This window comes from Diceros bicornis, chromosome 24 (assembly GCF_020826845.1).
Source record: "Diceros bicornis minor isolate mBicDic1 chromosome 24, mDicBic1.mat.cur, whole genome shotgun sequence".
NCBI lineage: Eukaryota > Metazoa > Chordata > Mammalia > Perissodactyla > Rhinocerotidae > Diceros > Diceros bicornis.
In genome coordinates this window covers 27,060,099-27,083,272 of record NC_080763.1, presented here as the reverse complement: position 1 = coordinate 27,083,272, position 23,174 = coordinate 27,060,099, and the positions used below count along the sequence as shown (strand labels likewise).

Below are 23,174 nucleotides of genomic sequence, written 5' to 3'. Positions count from 1 at the left end.
GTTCATGACAACTACCAAGGGAAGAAATTCAGAATGCCTGGTGAGAGGACTGGAATGACAAAGATTATACACCATAATAAATACCAATAAAGACGAAGAAGACATCCCCACAAAGTGATTTCAAACCAAAGAGGTGTGACTAAAAAGTATGGAAAAGATAGCTCTAGAACTATTTATGTTTGAAAACCTCTCTCAACCCTTTTGACTTCTGTAAAACTTCACTATCTAGGTCTTCCCTGACCTTCAAGCCTTTTCTTTTTAGCTTTCTTCATTTTCCTCCTTTATCTTGTAAAGCTCTGTATATATTTCCCAAGTTCCTACTCATTTATCTCCCTGGAGATCTTAGCAATCCCCAGAGCTTCCACTGTCATTGTCAGGCTGAGAATTTTCCAGTCCCTACCTCTAGTCCTTATCTCTCATTTGAGTTCATCACACATTTCCTATTGGAAATCTCTATAGATTTATTCTTGGATGGCTTATATTTTACAACATCAAAGTCAAACTCTGATCTTATTCTAAAATCTGTTTTTCTTATATGTCCCTGTTTTATTGTTGTTAATGAAATCATAATCTTCCCAATCTAGACATTCCTTACTTCTCTCCTTTTCTCAACCAGCTGGCAATATCTGTTGGTTCTACTTCTGAAATACCTTTTGTTTCATCCTCATTACCTTCCTATGATCATCATCATAGAATAAGTCCTTAAAAATATTTTTCCCTGACCACTTACACAATGACCTGTTATTTATTCCCCTTGAACCCATTGAAAAACATCCTTTCAACAAAGCCAAAATAATCTTCCTAAAAATTAAACTTTGGGCATTTCATCTTCTGCTCAAAATCTTTCAATGCCTCCTCACTGCTTTCAGAAGAAATCTATCAGTATGGCATTAAAGTCCTCCCTACTACAGACCTAAGCTATGTGGAAAGAAAAAAATTTTAAAAACCTGAAAACACAGCTATCATTAGTTTAGCATCTACTGTGAACCAGATACTCGTTAATAACATATTCACACGTTATTATAAATCTTCAAACAGACTTGCAAGGCGACATTATTTTTATTATCTCCATTTTACAGAGCAGTCAAATAATTCATCCAAAGCCATAGAGCTGGTTGGGGCAGAGCTAGATCTTGAATCACAGACCACTTGCCTCTAAAATATGTGCTCTCTGTGCTATTCCACACTCTCTGCCTTATCCCTCAAGCCATTTATTCTGTTCAAACTAAATACCTCACTAATTTGAGATAGGCTGTATTTCTTTCCTTTGAGGCTATATTCATGCTGGTATCTTCATCTGGCATGTTCCTTCTTCAGGTTCCACCAGTCAAAATCTGACCTACCCTGCCTATGTACATTTAGTTAATCTCCACAACCAGCAATATTCTTACCTTCCTCAGTATACAGCCCATGCTGCCTTAATACAGAGTCATTTGTACAATGTTTTTTCCCCTCCTTGATGCTAAATCTTTTCATATCTCTACCAACTCCGAACAAATTGCTATTCCTTAAGTACGTGTTGAATTAAAATTATCACCACTACACTTTCTACTCTGAAACTTTCATTAGGAGTGTAACAGTAATTAAGAGTCAGAACTGGATGTAAATGCCTGCTCAACCATTTATTAGCAGTGCTATCTTGGGAAAATTCTTTAGCTTCATTAAACATTAGTTGACTCATTTATAAAGTGAGGATATTAATAGTGACTACCTCATTGAGTTGTTGTGAGCTCATAATAAAATAACATAAACAAAGTTCTTACACAGTATCTGGTACCTGGTAGTTTGTCAATCAATATTAGTGGTAAGTGATAGTAATGGTAGCAATATAAGATGATCTCTAAAGATACAGTCCTAAGTAAATGTGGGAAATAATCATCTATGCCATTAAATTCCCTGCCATTTTATTAAAAATGGAGTAGAAAAATAAACTGAATTAAAGAGGTTAACTAAGGAGTCAGGAATAGAATATGAGACATAACTGCCAATCATCTCCTGTCATCCTGAGTGTGAACTGAGTTCAGGATGAAGGTTAGTTTGGGCGATCAACAGGGCTTATCTAAATGTCTTTAAGTGATTCTAGGTTGCAAAGGTGTCATCTCAGGCTGGGAAATGACAGGTCTGGCTGTCAGTACCATCTTTGAGGCTAATACATTTATACAGTTCCCTCTGCCATCTATCAGCGAAACACTAACAAGTGGAAACAGCAGCAGTGACAGCATCAGGATCTAAGCCTAGGATGCTATGGGGCGGGTGGCTAATGAATTCCCTCATCAGTACCCTGAGCTTCCATGCCTTCTGAATGCAGCCAGGGATCTAAAATCCATCATCTATAGCTTCAGGGAGTCAATGAGTTATTTCTTGCCCTGCTGCACTGAACAACACCCCACGAGTAATGACTAGTAACAGTGCAAGCGGTGGGTCAATGAGATAATTCATCCCACCAACAATGTTAAGGTAAGCTTGCCATTAGGTCATATGAGCCCCAGCACTCCCTTGATGGTGCCTAGAGTTTGCCTTGCTGGTTGTACTTTAGATTCATACGTCTGAAAAGCCTCTGCTATTCAGAATTGTTCAGCTATTTGATAACTGTGGTAATCTAGGATATATGCCACCAGGCTGGCTTTAAATCAGTAGCATCTTGACTCCTCCTTAGAATTTTATACTACTTAAGTTGAAGTAGTCTGATTAAAGTCTATTCTTTACTTAGGAAAATAAAATATACTGTTTTCTCTGACTTAAAAAATGTTAATTGAAGAAAAAGTACCAATAATATTAAAAGCTATGCATGGTTGAAAGCTCATTATATGCCAGGAGCTATGCAAGAGTTTTATATACATCATCTCGTAATGTGTAGAAAGCATAATTTCTCATATTTTAATGACTGTGGTCTTTCAAGTCTGTTAGCTCTATGTGAGCCAGGGTTGATCACAGTATCCCCAAAATGTAACACTTTGCCTTACCAAAAAACAAACCGCTCAATTTATGTATAATGAATGACGCTCATGAGCTAAATTCTCTTAATCCTAATTTTTCTAAATTCTTATTGTGTATGCATTGAGGATTCTGAAACATGACTGTCATCAGTTAACAGTCAAAGAGTCACTGGTATAAGTGAGAAATGAGAAAGATATGGCCACTTGACCCTTGCTCCTCATAATTGTCTACCAGCCATAAAATATTTTCTACACACTTTATCTACTTGACTTTTATGATTGCATTATGGTATCTTTCACCTGCACACCAAATTTATCATTCATTTTTCTTTCATATTTTGAGAAATCAAAATCTATGAAATGCTTTTATTTGTATATGTGCTTTTAGGTTTCCAGTTTACTGACTTTCCAGTTAATGACTAGATGCTTGACAGCACCAGCTACTCATCTTCCTCCTAATCTGGCTGTACCCACATTAGGACCTCAGGTCTAGCAATGACTCTTTCTGGGCTCTATTAATCCCCAAGTATAGGGCCAAGCCCTTGATGTCTTTATCTGGTGCCCATGGTGGATCTCAACCCACTTTCATACTCTCCCTGCCTAGAAAGGTTTTGTTTTCCTGATGCTGCTACATATTGTTATTGTTTTGTTGTTCTCCCTCTCCCCTCCTCCTCCTCCTTCTTCTTTTGGCAAGATGAGGCATTTCCATTCTCCATGGTTCACACAATTGAAGAAGGAACTTCAGGACAGGATGGATTACACTTTCGCTGGTAAGTATAGAGCCCTCCGGAACATTATAGTAAAGAGCAACAGAAGCACAATGCATCACCTTGTGACGTTGTATACAGACATAATGCCCCACAATGAGACACCAAGGAAGCTGCAGGTGTCCACCTATCCTATTGACCTAACCAGTCCTCTCTCAGACGGGACTGAGTTCTTCACCAGGTGCTAACAGACCACTCCAAAAGTCTCAATTGTGGATCTGATTAATTCAAAAAATTTGCTTTTATCAGATAAAATAGGAATTTGTCTGCAGAAACAGTCCCAGCAAGCTTTTAAAAATACTTGACATGAGACTCTACTTTCAATTTTAAAATATGCTCTTCCTTTCACTAATATTTTTTTCCCTAATGAAATCATCACCTTCTGGATATTTCATCAAGAAAACTACCATTCTACCTTTGTGCAGTCCTTTGCTGTTAACAAACAACTTCCGAATACTTTATTTCATTTGAAGCTCAGGAAAACCCTGTAACATAATATTTTTTGTGCCCATTTAAAAGAAGGTGAAGCTCCAAGCAGGGGAGTGGCTTGCTCAAAGCCAAATAGTTCACTGGATACTGACAGAAATGAGACTCAAAGCCAAATCTTTTGATTTCAAATTAAGTACTCTTTCCACTACGGCATGCTGTCTCTCAAAACCAAGTGTGGAACCAAAGTAAGCAGACTGAGATAGACATTCCTTAAGAGTAATAGAGATCTGAGAAAAACACACACCAACTCCCATGCAGGTAGCTGCCTCTGGTCCAGCTTCCATAAACAGTCACTACATCAAATCTCCACTTCCACTTCTGTTTCCTGCCTTCTTCCACGGCTAGATGGAACGGCTAAGCTGGAAGCTGCAGAGAGGATCCCCTGCAGGCCCTCTCTGCAGAAGTGGCTAATGATCTGGAAAAGCTCCTAAGCCCAGAAAACCCAAAGAGGCCTTTTCACTAAGAACAAATAGCAGCGAAAGGAAATACAGAGCCAACCTGCGGTGCGCAGCATACCGTGGGAAATGACATTGCATCTGTTGGACATCTTTGTTGTTTTCTTGTTCTTTCTTTCTTTACTAGTGATACCAGTCTCAAACACGCCAACATTCCTCTGTACTCCTCTGCCGATTCCCCCAGATACAGTTCCTGAATCAAATCCAGTTCTGCTACAGGCCAAACCCAGAGATGATTCTAAACTAACAGCCACCTAACCTCACCGAGGACTAACCCAGCAGACGTTGATGGTATCCTGTAAATATCCCACACAGACAGCCAAAAAGAAGCATCCAGGCCAACAATTTATAGATGCAATAGATGTGAGGAACAGGTCATTTATTATAATTCGGCTCTGCTCCCATTTATTCTCCAGGAGTCTCTTCCAATGCTATAAATTATGGAAAAACAATACTATATAAACCAAATTTAATAAATATCCGATTTCCCCCAAAGGTGACACTGACAGAATATTCCAGCTTTTTTGGGGTGGCTCAGTTTTTGGAAGGAAACCCTTTACCATTATGAAAAGGGGACCAGTCTGACCAGCAGTTATTTGTCTTCTCCCACCTTGTTTTGCTTAAGTATCTATGTTATAAGTCAGGAGGGAAACAGTTGGGGAAGGTTATAGATTCTTCTCAAACAAAACAGATGCCCTGACACATAAATTTTCACTGTTCCTGAAAGGCTCATAATTAAAAAATGAATTCAAGAGGATTTACTGTAAATTACAACAGGGAGAAAGAAATTAATAGGATGTCTTTTTTACACCCTGCATTAACTACATAAAGAGAAGCTAATTGTTGCACAGGTTCTCCTCAACCTTCTATTTTGTAAGTGGTAAAAGAAGGCTGTCAAGTGTTTCGTGATAGCAATAGCAAGCACTTCATGGTAATCTTTTCTCTAGTCCTATTCAATTTTTTCCCTATTGTATGAATGAAGGTGAGTGTAACATGACACAGCTCCATAGAGTTTAGAAGTGGGGTCAACAGGCAGATGTCATTTGCAAGTAATAGCAGCTTCTCTCCAAATATTGAGCAGGCTAATTCCTCAACAATAGATTTCAATGGAGGAAACATATTTGAAGCAATCATTTAAAAAAAAATCCCTCTGCCCTAAGATGCCCTCCCTCCACAGAATTTGATTTCACACACACACACTTCAACAAAGATTTTTTGCCTTTGTCAAACACGTTTCATCTGCGATTTCATTATTATCATGACTAATTGACAGAATATAGTGCATCATTGGAAGTGTGAACAGAAAACAAAGAAAGGTAAGCTAATTTGAAGCAAACAATCCAAATTATGTTGATCTCTTGGCCTTCTCTGATTTTTTTTAATGATCTAATTCTTGTCTTGTTCAGCACTTACTGTCAAAGCCCATTTAATCACCATGAGACCCAGAGGAGTGGGAAGACTTTAGGTTTAAAAGAAACCAGCAAAAGAAAGAAGAGCCTCTGCTCTTTTGCCCAGAACAACAGATAATCTGAGCAAATTGTGAAACAGGAAAAAACGTGCCTACAGCCCCTACCCAACACTGTGTCGGTGCCCCTTTCTTTGCACCAATTCTTGACCCTAGAGTACCAATGCCTTCATTCTGCCCAAGCTTTCTCCGTGTATTCCTGCCATCTCCCAAAATGTTGTATATCCCCAAATTAGTCATACTCATTTCCTTTCTTCCCAACTCTCCAAACAAAACTCAAATCCTGCCAGAGAAGCTGACCTTAGTCTGGTGTGAGAAGGACATAATAAGACTACTTTAAACTAATTAGTAAATGATTCAAGGGCCTCCAGTGGAACATGAGTTTAAGAAGGTATCTATTTTCCTAAAAAGTTCTTAACATATGGGGATTTTAGATGAAAAAGGAAAAGAAATGGGAAAGTTCAAGTATGTGAGGAAGGATTGTGTGCAGCCTAGAGAAAGTATAATGGATGTGCAGCATATGTCCGTCCACAAAGCCCCATTCTGCACAGGTGGCAGACATGGCTAGTGGAAGCCAGAACACCTACCGGCTGGATTTGCCTGCTGCCTTCACACAATTTCCCAAGGTAAAGCTTGAAGTGAGAGAGTGAGAAGCACCGAGAGCTGGCAGGCAAGAAGGAGCCTATTTGCCATTCCTGCTCCGGAGGCTCCAGGGTGGGCAGGTCTTCTAGAGTGGGTGCTCAGGTAAGGATCAGACTCCCTGGGGTTCTTGGAAGAGCATTTTCTTCCCCTTCAAATAAGGTAACTTGGGGGTAAAAAGGGCTTATTCCAATGATAGTGTTACTGTTGCTCAAAATACTTCAGGAATTCCTAAGAATTGCCTTCACCATCACCTTAGAAAACACAGTCTCTATATCTCTCCCTCTCCCTCCTCTCTGTCTCTGTCTCTCTCACACATGCACCCACACACGTACACACACACTTGCTAATTTCAGAGTTTATACTTTGCTTTTGACCAACTTACAAGCTTGACCACCAATCAGAAATAGCACCAAAATATTTTTGGTTATTTCCACAATTAACACCCACATTCAAAGAATTTAGCTTGAGCACATCTCTAGGCATTCGTGTCTTCTCTTCCCCAGGCCCACTTCTTCCTTTCTCCTCCTGTCCCTGGGATTTACCCTGCTTTCATCGCCTCTTGTCTGCCATCACTTTTTCCCTCTTTCCCCAGTGGGTTTCTCTTCTCCCAGGCAAACTGCGAGGGGAAATGAAATATTTTGCTTCCTGCTCAACCCTTTCCACTTTTATTAATGGATCTTAAATTTTTTTCCTTTTGAGTAATTTTCTTTAGTGCAAGGAAACAAACTTCATTTGATAAACAAATCCATGTTTTACAGATGGTCCAAGTCATATAAAAGTATCTTAGGAGGTATTTATGGTTTCATTTTCCTGATGCGTCTTTGTAAATCAGAGGCTGGTTTTTTCCTCAAATCTTTTTTCTTTCTTTCTTTCTTTCTTTTTTTTTTTTTTGTGAGGAAGATCAGCCCTGTGCTAACATCTGCCAATCCTCCTCTTTTTTTGCTGAGGAAGACTGGCCCTGGGCTAACATCTGTGCCCATCTTCCTCCACTTTATATGGGACGCCGCCACAGCATGGCTTGTCAAGCGATGCATGGGGCGCGCCCGGGATCTGAACCGGTGAACCCCTGGCCGCTGCAGCGGAGCGTGCGCACTTAACGGCTTGTGCCACCCGGCCAGCCCCTAAAGTCTTTTGATTTTCCATTTGGATTCCTTTATTTCCCTCTTCTGTGTAGACCTAGAGATAATCCACTAGGGAATAAACAACGGTTTGAAATTACTAGATCAATGAAGTGGCCTCGTGCTCAAGAGGGCCACAGACATGTCAGGTTCATTCCAGAATGTTGTGGTCTCTTTTTCTTTTCTCTAAACACATCAGATGATATCACTTCCTAAGCCAAGCTCTGAAGGACAATCTGTGAGATTTTCCAGAATGTTTAAGCAATAGGGGCATCACTGGAATAAGTCCACAGTACCCAAGGGGGCTCTACACATTTTGATGTAAAATTTCTTGTATTTTTGCTTTTAAGATGTTGAAATGGAATGCTATAGTTCCTCCTAGAAGTTCCCAGGATCCTCATATCCATTTTGTAAAAACACTGCCAATTTCAAGTAAACTGTCAGAAAATAAGAAAACATTTCTCTTAAAAGTAGAGCTGCTCTATAAAACACAAATGGGGAGAAATGGATAAACTGGTAGCACATTATCTGACTTGAAAAAGATGCTCATGGCTGCACCAAATCATATTTTTCCTAGTAAGTCATGCTGAGCCAAAAAAAAAAAGATATATCACCATGAAAATGCAAGTGAGCTGGTAATAATAGCCTACTTATAGATGCCATGAAATAGTCATTAAATTATATGCAGCATAAATCTCGGAGAGTTTTGTAAATTATGGCGGTTCTTAGAGGCCAAATAAAGATAAACTGTACTAACTATGGCTGCCTTTCTCTTTGCTCTGTGGTATGGCTTTTTAAAATGCTTGAGTTCAGGGTCATAGTACCATATGGTTCCTGAAGCATCTGAGAAAGCATTAAAGGTTCACAACTCTTCAAGACCCCGCTTCCACATTTTGGAGGTGATCATTTCTAACCAGTCCTTCCCTGGACTCCTAAGTAGAGTCTTGCCCTATTCTGGCTCACACTGAGGCCAGACAGGCTTCAAGCTCACACCTTATATTTCAAGCTGCTACTGTTTCCAAGGCATGTTGGAAGAGCAGGTGCTGGAGATGGGCACTGCTTCCAGGTCTGAGCTTGTTGCTTGCGGTTCCAGCCAGCCATCTCCAACTCCAGACACCAGCAATGAAATCTCACCCTCTGCTTCCCTGGGTAGACCCGGCACATTAGCAAAACTCTGATTCAAATATTCCCAGGAAATGTTCCTTCTCCTCCTTTTTGGAGGTTGGTGGTAATCCCCAGTTGATCTTTCCTCTTAACTGCTTTTCCCCCTTGCTGTTTAAACCCAATTCTTATTGCTCCAAATTAAATCCATTCTTTCTAGCCTTGTCGTTGCTAACTAATGAGAACAATTCCTCTCTTTGTTCTTGGTGGCTGCACTATGGGTACTTATGGATGAGAATCATATCCTTCTTCAGCCTACTTTCTTAACTGCAGACTGCACAGGAGATAAAATGGGTTAATTGCTGCTATAAAAATATTTTCTATCCTCATAACGAAGCAATTTTTTCCTCCAAATCATTTTAATTTCTTAGAATTGCACTGTTCTTAATGATCTGCAGTGACTGAGGGTGCAGTCCTATTGTGCTTATATATACAAGCAAAATGTTGGATATAGAACACACATGAATACACCAACTCTTGGTCACTGTGCTGTTTCTTTTTTGCCCTGCACACTCTGACCTGAGATTTTATCACATGTTCTTCACATCTCTATGAGGAAGTTTGCAGCTTAGGGCAGGGGTCACCAAAGTGCAGCCTGCAGCCTGTTTCTGTAAATACATTTTTATTGGAATACAGTCACACACTTTTTTTTTAATGTATTCTCTATAGCTGCTTTCACATTACAATGGCAGAGTTGAGTAGCTCTGACACAGACTGTGCAACCCAGAAAGCCCAAAATATTGACTATCTCACCTTTCACAGAAAAACTTTTCCGACCCCCAGCCTAGGAGATCATTAACACTCAAGTTAGCTTTCCACTTGCACCAGGTTAAGATGACCCACACCAAGTAAATCTCTTATTTACACTTAAATGCCTGCTAAATGTTTCATGACAGGCTAAACCACACAGGGAGCCTGGAAGGGAAGAATTTTTAATTTTTGATCCCAGAGGCACCCTATGGGCATCACTGTTTATATCTGAAGGCTTAACATGAGGCTTAACACAGACCATTCCATGGATACAGCTGCAACACACTCAGGCGATTTTTATACACATGTGCCCCTTTTCTGTGTCTATCTAGAATGTTCTACTACACTTATCTGGCTCACCAACTCAGATCACCAGGAAGACAAGAGAATCCAGGCCAAGGCCCAGTACTCACTATGTGAAGCTGGAGGAAGTCGCCAAGGCCTGGAGCACTGTCGATGCGCACCAAGATGCCATCCTTCACAGTAGTGCTGAAGCCCACGGCAAGGCGGTCAGAGCGTGTGCTGGGCCTGTCATTGGCCGGCCAGGTGTAGAGGATGAGGCCTCCGCTTTTCCCAAAGATGTACGTAGCGCCAGCTGCGAAAGCAAGGAGAGAGGGAGCCATCAGGGCACTGCATCGTGTGTTGCCAGCTGTAGGCTCACTGTTGGGACTCTGCACAGACAGCTGCAGAGAGGAAACGGCCCCCACGTGCTGGTATTTGGTTACTGAGAGGGATGGTGTCCAAAGCCTCTGAAGGCAGTTGTCACTCCAAATTAAAGATGCAGGCAAAATAAATTAATAACAAAACAGATGTTAGCGAGAGACTTTATTAACATCTTCAATTCCTGCTGCATAATGGCAGAGGGCAATTAACATGCTGTGTCTGAGAGCTTTGGTACGTTGTAACTGTCTTCCTCAACAACAGAACGGCTGGGATGGGCATGAGACAGAAAATGAGTTCTCCCATCTCTTAGCTATCAGAATATTCTGGTCAGTGGAGCTGGGAGCAATTCCAAGGATGCCTCACAAAACTGAGGAAGTCCAAAGCTATCATTCCTTTCATGCTTGGACCTTCTACTATCCCCACAGAAAAGAAAGCTGTAGCCTGCGAAAACCGAGTTATGTGACTAAAAGCATTTGCCTATTTCACAATTATGTTGCTATAAAAAAGGTGATAAAAATTAATCCAGAGGTCTTTTAAAAATTAACTTTTTCCCCCCCTAGTGGTGGTATTTATCTGGTATTATATAACATTTTCCATCTCTTTTTTCCAAACTAAATTTCGAAAAGAAGATATAGGAGACATAGAAAAAAAAAATCTGAGTGTAATGAATTTTGAACAGTGGTATCGTCAATTATTACTAGTAGATTTACCAGGGTTTTTACTATTTACTTGTGTTTTCCCTATTATTACTTACAAACCCAGGGGTTAGTAAGAATATACCAATGTACAGATACTTCGAAAACAAACAGGAAGAAAAACACAGAAAATATTTGCATCTCGTAAATTTAAAGAGTCTATTTTTAAAAACAAGTTTTTAAATCTGAATTTGGGAAAAAGCATTTAGATTTGGTAGCCAGAAGAGACTACATCATTGTAGTTTCTATGGTGATATGTATGTTACCCACAGAGAGTGTTTCCATATGTTACTCGTCTCAAAGTTCAAAGAACATTTGGCACCAGATTTTCTCGTGTGTTTTCCCCTGAACACGGTCCAATCCTTGAAACTATTTTAAAGTAACATTAGACAAGTATTCAGATATATTTAGCATTTACTAAAGTCTCAAGCACTGGTCCACATTTAGTTTATAGAGAATACTGGGTTGAATTATGGTGTTTGAAGAAGAAATGAGTTATGCAGCTTGTTTAGAAATAATAAAGTAAACTGCTATGAGGCTAGAATTAGGAGTATATGTCATACGTCATGCTTTTTTTAAGCACTAAACCATATTATATTCTGAGGCATATAGAATCTAATTTGTCCTCTTTGAAAGGTCACTGTCCTAGATGCTCCCGTATGCTCAGTTTGTATATTACATGGAGCGTAACATTACTTTCCTTTTATGAATTTCTCAATCCTTAGGGGATGGTGTCTGAAAAGCCTTCCACAGTCATCTGGAGAATTTGGGGTTGTGGTATAGAAAGTTTATGATCAATTCTCTGTTCAAAACAATGTTTGCTCATCACTATCCACAAACACCCTCAAAGATTCTTAAAATTAGAAATGTGGATATAATGATTTACCGTTGATATCTCTCCATCTGTGAAGAATTTGAATAATTCCCTTTCTGTAGATGATTACAAATGTCATCACTACTCCCTTTATTCTTCATTTGGAAAACTGAAGGTTGCTCAGTGATTAATGTATAGAATCACGAAAAATGCAAATCAGCCCGTGACATTTTGTGGCCATTTATAAGATGTTATCGCATTCTATCCTAAATATGTAGTGGATTCTGCTACAGAGATAAACACATACTCTATCAGGAAATAATTTTGTCGCTATAAAAAGAGCAAGTCAAAAACTGATAACAACAACAGATAGGCATGGTGCTTTACAGTTGTAAAGACTTTTCAAATTCATTAGCTGGATCTTCACAACAGTTCCAAAGAATATTTCATTTGCTAACACTGTTTTGAAACAGAGACCCAATTATTTGACTTAAATAAGTGGCAGTTCCTTTAAGTCTCCAGCCTAACCCTCCTGGCTCTAAAAGTCTGTCTTCACCATGTACCAATCACAGCTTAATATAATTATACAATAATCAATACCAACAAACTATACCAATGATGTAAAATTGACTGTACTTCATTCTTTTCACATCTTCTCATAAGACCAAAGCAGATGAAAACAAATCTATAGCTCAAAATCTGGCATGTTTTCAAAAGCTAGTCTGGCCTTCTCACCATACAATTAACTTTACAAGCCTTCTACTCCACTTATATTTTTTAACCACTGCCCTATTGTGTAATTCTCAATTATAAAGAGGAAGAACATTTTAAAAGATAAATACACAGTTTCTTATATGTAGTGGTTAGGGGGTCACCATGGCCTCAATTTTTAAGGAAACAAAGAACAAAACCTCACTATGACAATATTAGGGTAAGTAAATATAAAATCTGATTTAAAAAAATATTTTTATTGCTTCCATTGTTCTGAATTTAGGATGTCACTGTGTTAGATAATTCTAACTTTGTAGGTGAAAAGGACATAAAAGGTAAAAAGTCCTTAGCATATGGCTTATTCTGCTCTGTGGAAATAAGCATTAAAATATGTATTCTTGGTACTGAATTTGCTAGTAAGAGTGAATAAAGACCCTGAATGCTCCCATAGTCCAATGCTGGCTTTGGAGGAAGTTAATTAATAGTTAACAACTTTCTACTCTGATAACCTGTTATATTTTTCCTCTTTTTAGCTTTGCCATCTTGCATGGTTTTTAACGAAAAATTCGTGATTTCTGTTAATTTTAATATAAAATGCCTAGAGTCCCAGGGGGAACGTGGAATTATTTTGCTTTACGTTTTCAAATTGAAAAGTTAATTTTGTTACTTTTAAATGTAGATTACAAACCAACTTTTTGAGAAGGTCTCAGGAACTGTAAGAATCCTCCTTAATCCGTTAAAGATCCTCATTTCTGAGCCATGCCATACCACATTACATGCTTTCTCCCCTGAGCCTAGTAGTTCTGATTGCTCACTGTGCTCACTATGTTGGTGCTAAGATCATACATATTTATTAATAATTAGAACCATGTAAATTTCCTGCCTGGTAGCAAAAAATGATCAATTTAACTGAAGAAAAAATTGCTATGGTAGCATTTTGGCCATTTAACATTGCAGGATTTGCAAGTTTGCAAGCAGCTGAGGTTGCTTTGTTGAGTTCCAAAAACAGAGTATTTCAGGAATGAAATCTCCACACTGTCACCACTAACCAAGATAAAGTGGATACACTCCATCTTCAAATAGTCAACCAGTATGACAGGTTATTTAACATACCGCTTCTTTTGTCTCAAAAGCACCAAAAATGGGTTTGGCTTATTGTTTTCATAATTGGCTAGCTATTTACTGGGATGGACCTGATGGTAATACGGCAGAGATGGATGTGAGGGTATGAATATGTGTGTTTTGGTGTGTATTCTGTGTGTAGGGTCGGAGAGATAATAGTAGAACAAACTCCATCGAAATCATAAAGGAGTTCCGGGGAGCAGTTTAATGTAGTTACACAATAAGCTGATTAAGTCATGATCTATGATTTCTCAAGGAGAATGAAGGATACATTTTTTTCCAGTTCACACATTTCTCCAATAAATAGTTCTTAAATCTTTGATGCATGTTACTGCTTATTTTACAAGAATTTAATTTAATTGTTGATGGTGACTCAACTTTTCCTTATTTAGAACCACTTGGATAATTACAGTGATTGCTGTTTTAACTTACAAACCCCATGGCTCTGCCATTATGACATTGTTTCCATTTCCATTCTCATATCCAAGTAGCCTACTACTTTACTGGGAGATATTAGCATACGTTAGCATATTACCAACAGGAAAAGAATCACAGTCCTGTTTAAAACTCACTTTAGATATAAAACTAATATATACATCCACATGTGTGTACATGTACATATGCATATATATGTGTATGTGTGTGAAAAATAAGGAAAGTTTAGTTAGAAAATCCAATAGACTATCTGGAATTCATTTGTTATTTTCCCCATCAAATAATTACAGATGAAATGGCTACAAAAAGTATTTAAATATAATATTGGTTGTATGTTTGTGTTTAAAAAAAAAGAAAGCAAAAAACAAACCAGCTTTCCCTGAAATAATTTTCAGTTGGTGTTAAAATGGAACTTGTCTGGAAGCATCTCCTAGGGGAAGCCTGAGAGAGTTAAATTTAAAGAGAACTAGATAATTTACTTGTGGGCAAGTGTAGCAGGTAGAATAACAGACTAAGTAAAAAAATAAGTATAAGGCTTAACGTGCAAACCACATGGTAGGTAAATGAGGATAAGACACAAGATGTCAGACTCCTACTCCAGTGTTCTTTGAACATTGTCTGAGAACTTAGTATAAAAATCTCTTGACACCAAGGTATATATGTGCCTTCCTCTATAATTTCAAGTTCCTTATTCCTTATTTCTATTATATTACTTTTTCATCAACCTTATCCCATTTGTGTTCTTTATTGTAAATTGGTAAATCCTTTTGGAAAATAAATGGACTATCAATGACATAAAATATATTATGACAGTTGATGTAGGCATTGCTATTAAATTAAAACTATCTTTTATTCATACCAATTACTATATAGCTAATAAAACCAAAATGGAAAGACTCTGAAAATGACAAATATCTCCTCTAGCAAACGGAGGCATAAAGCTCAAGGATCTTGTAATGACTGATGGCCTAAAGAATATAGTTTCTCCATTTCTTTTATTTAGTTTGTTCCCCCCACACACCCCTGGCTGTTGTGGGAGTGTTCAGAACAGTAGAGCCTTATATTTTCATAGCCTTGAATAGTTTTCACATTTCTTTCTTTGGGAGTATCTCATTTGATGCCTCTTCCCCTAATAGCCACAGAAGTGTTAATGGCAAATATTTTTGTTACTCTTGTGACAAAAAAAGGAAATGGAGGCTCAAGGAGATTAAACAACTTCATCTGGTGTTAGGTGGTGGTGGTAAGAGTAGATCCAGGTCTTTCATTTCTTGACTCTGCCCTCTTCTCCCCTCATAGGCTGTCCTGCAGACCCATGGGATCAAGCTTCCCTGAGGGAATCCCTGGATTCCAAGAGCTCCATAAGGAGAAGAGAATGAGTAACAGACGGAAAAACTACGAACAACAAAATCTCTGCGTTACAGAGGGAGCCACTAGGGACTACGAGGTAAGTGATACAGATTTTACAAACAGCCTTGCAATGTATTTCTTGAATGGATGGTTTATTATGATCTATTTTATCTACTCTGAATTTTTTGAAATAAACACCAAAACCAATGATAAAGTAGCCTTAAATAAAGCAAAACTGGAGAGACTGAACGTTAAGAGAGAAATCGCCTCTATTTTAAAGGACATCCTTTATCTTTAGCAAAGAAATGATCAGATTTACTGCTCAGCTAACTGAGAAACTGACAACATTGCCTGAGTCAAGTATATCATCAGGGAGAGCCAAGCCCCATTTCTTAAACAATGTTCAGGCAAGGTGAAGGCTCCCTCCATATGGGGCAATTCCTTCCTTTCTTGAAGGAAGAATGATTAAAAGCAAAGGGCATTAAGCCAGAAAACACAGAGGCAACATTTCAGAGCAAGTCTCAGTATTCTGAAAGAAAGATTCCAACTCAGAGACTTTCCAGCAGAACAAAGATTGGTTCAGTTTAGTAGAAAATCTGCTTGGTAATGTTGGAATTCAAACTTCTGCACAGAGTGAAGCCGTTATATATTGTATTCAGTGTCAAAGATTCCCTAGAAGCTGATGGGGGAAAAATATATCAACAAAGTTCTACCTATTAAGCCAAATTTTTACACGAATAAAAAAAGTCCACCGTTATTTAATTCCAGTGGTGAATATCACCAAAATAACCATTCTTCATGGATAATTATATGTTATGTACAAACCCCATTCTTGCAAATATGCTTGGTTGGACTTTTTGATGGGAAATGTTTTCACGGATTTTCCAGGGAGTCTGAAGGAACCAAATAATTGTGCTATTTCCAAATCTGATGCCAACTATTTAGATGGCCTACTGCTGTGATTCCTTATATACACCTGTATTCCCCCAAAGTTTGAGTAAAATAAAATCACACATAGTTTCTGGCCACTTTCACGAGTGCTGACCAACACTTCATGACCCTTTCTGAATCTCAGAGGTAATGACATTTCTAGAAATACATTACATCAGAAAAACATTTTAAAAAGTTAGTTTTACTCATCAGATTCCAGGATTCTTCTACTAGGAAAAAGAAGTTGATTAATGATAGCATAGTCAATGCTTTCCACATTGAAATTAATCTAAAAATAAAGTTTCCAGGGACACACTTAAATTCCTCCTTGCTTAGAAGAATTTTCATAAGCTCATTGTTTTTCCCTTGGGACAATTATTTCTTTCACAAACCTTTGGTAGTGCTCGACAATACTAATGATAATACCAATGTTAATACTAATATTAATACTCATACTAGCTATATGTATGAATCATTTATTATATATTATAGTATACAGTATACTATTTCAAATTCCTTTACCTTTCACTTTAGATATGGTTGCTGTATTAGTTTGCCAGGGCTGCCATAACGAGGTACCACAGATTGGGTGGCTTAAACAACAGAAATTTATTTCCTCACAATTCTGGAGGCTAGAATTCCAAGATCAAGATGTCAACAGGGCTGGTTTCTTCTAAGGCCTCTCTCCTTGGCTTGTAAATGGCCATCTTCTCCCTGTGTCTTCACTTGGTCTAGCCTCTTTACCCATCTGTGTCCTAATTTCCTCCTCTTATAGGAACAATAGTCATATTGGATTAGGGCCCCCCGTAATGACCTCATGTTAACTTAATTACCTGTTTAGAGGCCCTATCTCTAACTACGGTTACATTCTGAGATACTGGAGGTTGTGACTTCAACATATGAATTTGGGGGGAAAAATTCAGCCCATGATAGTCACTATCCTAGTTTTAAAGATGAGAGCAGCTCTAGAATGAGGTAAAATAACTTGCTCAAGATCTAGAGGAATCAGGAATTTAATCCAGATCTAATTCAATGATCTACATTCTTTTCATTATGCCAAAGTGAATCCCTAATATGCTTACCTTTTACCTCTACCTATGTATCTGTGTGGTGATGGGGATGATGATGGAGGAAAGGACAATGGCTTTCTAACATGTGGCAAAAAAACACACCAAAAACCCAGCAAACAAGATGGAAACTCAATTCCCTTACCATGGAAATGGTAGTATAGGGGAGATGATTTTATCTTATTTAAATGACAGCGGTGCTCTGTAAAGTACATAAAGCAAGGTCAGACAATAGGCTACTCCTGATTAATTACACACACATAAAACTCCACGTTTTGAAGGGTGGACTCTACAATGAGGTTTATTTCAGAGATTCTCTCACAGCCAACTTAATTTAACTTTTATAATCAAGCTAGTTTCTTATATAGCAAAACAAAATAAGTCTTAGGAAATTGCACAGTGTTCATGTTCAAGAAAAGGAATATTAAGTTTTATTGTCAAACAAAATGAAAATCCAGAACCTTTCTGTACCATGAGCTCCTGGAGGACAGGGCTGTTTAATTTATCTCTCTATCAACACTGTGAATGCTCAGGAAATAGATGTTGTTGAATTAATCAATAAAACTTGGCTCACCTATACTTTCATATCTTCACATTGTCATTTGGGCATCTACTCATCAATCCATCTCAGCTTTTTGTCATTTCATCTCAATGTGGAAATATTTTATAAATACTCATCAGTTAGGGTTCACCACATCTCCTACGATGGAGTAGAACACAGCTTCCAATTTATAAAAGAAATCTAACCACAAAGACATGTGAATGATTTTTCTTTGGTGAATTTTTGACAGGCTTAGATAAGAAAATCACAGCCATTTTTAGTCAAACTGTTTTATGTTACCCATCAGTTCCTAAATTACACTGCAAACTGTTTTTAGTAATATATATACATATATCTTATGTATCTATATGTATATATATAAAAATACATGTATCTATGAATACATCTTAGATTTAACTTAACAAGAATATATAGTAGAAAAGCAATATGACATTTTTAAGAATAGTAATGTTATCATTGTATTTTAGAGATCATTAACTAAGTGCAAAGACCATATATACATTTGTCCTCAGGCAAAATATAAATGAATGAAAAGAAAAATAATCATTTTACAATTACTCATCAGCCTTTTCTGCAGCATTTTTTTTTGAAACACGTTCCTTCTGATGACATCTCATGGGACATAGAATAAAAGGGAGATTCGGAGCGCATTCATCTGTCTCCTTTTCTTCCTTTTATTCCACAGCTTTGAAATACCTTCTCTAATATGAGTAATCAAGGGATTTCTAACTACTGAATATTCTCTGAAAAGGAAATACAGATGAAGAGTGGTTGCTTATTTCCAGTACTTTGATTTAAATACCTGATTTATATGGACTTCACACTTTCAAGGGGCAGGGAATATAAACAGATGACTTTGGTGTTTTGTGGCTATAATTCATAAAACCCGATTTTCCTAGAAAACTTGGCTAATATTTTTAAGACTAATGACTCTTGCTTCTATGAGACACATATCTCTTAAAAATAGAACCCATCTATGCAGAAATAGAAGTACAATGATGTACACCTGAAATTTTTACAATGTTATAAACCAATGTTACTGCAATAAACCAAAAATTAAAAAAAAAAAAAAAGAAGTGGAGGTGTAGTGATGTACACCTGAAATTTTTACAATGTTGTAAACCAATGTTACTGCAATAAACAAAAAATTAAAAAAAAAAAAAAGAAAGAAAAAATAGAACCCAGGTCAGAATTAAGTAAAGGGAAGAAACTTCAACTATTATGGTCCATTCTCCTATTCTATACCAATCATTTATCTTCACTGTGCCTCAGTTTCCCATGATTAAGAAGGTAGGTATAATACCTCTTCTATCTACTCGTCTCAAAGAGTTGGAGTAAGGATCAAAATAGCTAACATGTATACTATACAGAGCTCTAGAAATAGTTTAGCATATCCATTTTATGGTGATCACCTCAAGTTGAAGGGACTCCCTAAAGTTCTTGTGCCTGTAGGAGACCATTTTTCTATATGCCCAGCACATCTCCCCTCTTAATCTTGAAACATTAAGCCCCTTCACATGGAAATTACTATTTTCTCCCATACCAATCATGTGATTTGAATGGAAATTGTCAAGCCATTAACAGATTTTGCCCTTTACATACAGCTGATTGGCCAAAGTGTGGTGAATTAACACAAGTTAGACCAATCAGAGCACTTCACTGAATTTTTTGGTAACCTGAAACCAGAGAAACACTCCATCAGTACCTCTCTGATGATTAAGTAATGCCATAAGAGGCTCACAGCTGCCATGGCCACTGTTTCCCGTCATGAGGAAGAAGATGTGAGAAAATAAACCCTGACTCAAAGAGTGAAGTCGAACTGTTGAGTCAAGAGTTGGACACAGACATTTGTGACATGGATGGACATTGCAAGTATTATGCTAAGTGAAACAAGTCAGAGGGAGAAGGTCAAATACCATATAATCTCACTCATAAGTAGAAGATAAAAACAACAACAAACAAACACATAGAGACAGAGATTGGATTGGTGGTTACCAGAGGGGAAGGAGGGAGTGAGGAAGGTGAAAGAGCTGATTAGGCACATGTGTGTGGTGATGGATTGTAATTAGTATTTGGATGGTGAACGTGATGTAATCTATGCAGAAATAGAAGTAAATGATGCACACCTGAAATTTATACAATGTTACAAACCAATGTTACTGCAACAAAAAAAAAAATTAAAAGAAAAAAAATAAAATAAACCTGCAGACAGAAAAAAAAAGAGTTGGACACAGAAAATCTTATCATCTTTTGAGTACTTGGTTTTAATGGTTCATGTTGTGAAGTCGTACTTTTGTCCCTCTTATATAAAATTCTCAATAGCTAACTTGTTTAGTCTAAGCTAGTTCAAATTTTGTTTCTTTCACAACTAGAGAAGTGCTGGATAGTAAAGAATCCCTGGTACTATCACAGTGCCTGGAAGGCACAGGGGCACAATAAGTGCTTGCTAAATGAACTGGCAAAGAATGACCAAGATGATCAAGTGATAAGTTAGCCAGGAATTTAACCTGGCTAAGAAAAGGAGCACATTCAGTAATTCACATGCATTTCAAATTGGAGCCCTTGTAAAATTGATTGTGTTCTTGTTGACAAAGAAATCTTTAATGATTTCCATAATTAGGTTATAGAATAGCATTTTTTAAGTATATATATTTAGATATATATATATACACGTAGACAGATACATATATATATATACATCTCCAAAACCCCTATGACTAGAATATTAATGAAAAGAGACTGCTTTAATATCAAGTCCTATAAACTAAAGACAAGTCTTTACTCAGAATAAAATGCCTTAGATAATAATAAAGGAAATGAACATAAATGAACTGAACTTTCAACTTAAGCCATTATAAAAATGAATAAAATTAATAAGCTAGCATTTGATGATTAATAAAAGCTGGAATTTACCCAACATATTTTAAAAATAATAGAAGAGTTAAAAAACCCAAAGCTTGTACTTTAAAATGTTAAAGAAAGTATACAAACACCTGAAAAACTAGAAATAAGAAAAACAAAAAAGAAAAAAATAGAACAGTAGAAATTATAAAAGAGATATAACTATAGATACAAAAAATATTAAAAATATAAAAGAATGTTTTATAGAACTTTAGAGAAATACATTTGAAAACCAGAAGAAATTGGTCATTTCTAGGAAAAATATAATTTGCCAAAAGTTTCTAAGAAAAAGTAGAAACACTCAATAGACTAATGACCACAGAAACCATTGGAAAGATGATTTGAGTTCTACTGTTTAAAAGATACAGGCCTGATGATTTTACAGGTAAGTTTTATCTAACTTTGAAAGAGAAGATAATTCCTAAGTTATTCAAATTAAAAAAACAACAGGCAAGGTTAGAAATTTCCCCCAATTCATTTACAAATCCATCGTAATCTTAATACCAACATCCAGTAAATATGCAGCATAAAAACTGAACAAAACACTTCAGACTAATTTCACTTATGAACATTGATTAAAAATTTTTATGAATTAACTTCAATGGTACATTAAAAGAATAATATATCATTCTAGGAATATAAGAAATAGTGTATTTCAATATAAAGGTATTTATTAGCAAAATTCATTACATCACCTACTTAAAGTATAATTAGAATATAATTTCATCCAGGATTTTAAAAAGCACTTGAAAAATCTTTAGCAGCCATTCCTTCAAAAACTCTAATTAAAACAGGAATTGAAAAACGTACTCTAAATATGATAGAGACTGTCAAAGACAAACTGTAGCATCATACTAAATAGTAAATTATATAGTCTTTACCATTAAAATCAGGAAGATAGAGATGTTCATTATTGCAAGATTATTCAACATTGTTTTATAAGTTCTTACTAAAACATTAAAGCAATAAAATGAAATAAGTTGTAAAACATAGGGAAAGAATATAATATTTTTTTAAAAGATATGTTTGAATACATACACATCCCAAATAACTCATCTAAAAACTAAAATTAATGAGATAAATTGGTAAGTTGGTCCAATACAAAATAAATACATAAAAATCAATAGCTTGTCACCTTTGCATAGATGGTCAAATGATTTTCTACAAGAGTGCCAAGACCATTCAATGGATAAATGAGAGTCTTTTCAACAAATGATGCTGGTAGAACTAAATATCCACGTGCATAAAAATGAAGTTAGATGCTTACCTTATACCGTATACAAAACTTCATTTGAAATGGATTCAAAGACCCAACTGTAAGAGCTAAAACTACAAGATTCTTAGAAGCAAACATAAGGACAAAGCTTCATGACATTGAATTTGGAAATGATTTTTTAGATATGACACCAAAAGAACAGGCAATGAAAGAAAAAATAGATAAATTAGACCTAAAAATTAAAAACTTCTATATTAAAGGATACTATCAACAGAGTGAAAAGGTAACCCACAGAATGGGAGAAAATATTTGCAAATCATATATCTGATATGGGATTAATATCCAGAATACATAAAGCACTCCTACAACTCAACAACAACAAAACAAACAATCCAATTAAAAAGTGGGCAAAGGACTTGAATAGATAGTCTCCAGAGAAGGTACACAGATGGCCAATAAGCACATGAAAAGATACTCAACATCACTAATCCTTAGGGAAATGCAAATCAAAATCACAATGAGTTATCACTTCATACTCATTAGGATGCCTATTATCAAAACCACAGAAAGTAAGTGTTGACAAGGATGTGGAGAAATTGCAACGTTTTTGCACTGCTGGTGGGAATGTAAAATGGTAGAGCCACTGTGGTAAACAGTGTGACAGTTCCTCAAAAAATTAATATAGAATTACCACACGGTCCAGCAATTCCACTTTTAAGTGCATAACCAAGAGAATTGAAAGCAGGGACTCAAATTTATATTGTATACCAATGTTCATAGCAGCATTCTTCACAATAGCCAAAAAGTGGTAACAATCCACTTTACATAAAGAAAAGCTATATAATGGAAATTATAATTTTTGGAGGACATAAATCATGTCCATATATGGAAATATACATGATGTTATTAGATAGGGAAAATAAAATAT

General features: G+C 36.7%; 1 protein-coding gene across 1 annotated transcript in view; it reads right to left on the bottom strand.

Moving 5' to 3' along the window:
• The window catches only part of NRXN3 (neurexin 3), a 1,476,736-nt gene that overhangs the window by 335,173 nt on the left and 1,118,389 nt on the right, over positions 1–23,174 (bottom strand). Inside the window, 1 exon segment of the mRNA XM_058567468.1 lies at positions 10,197–10,378. Within this exon segment, the coding sequence (XP_058423451.1) occupies positions 10,197–10,378 (182 nt within the window).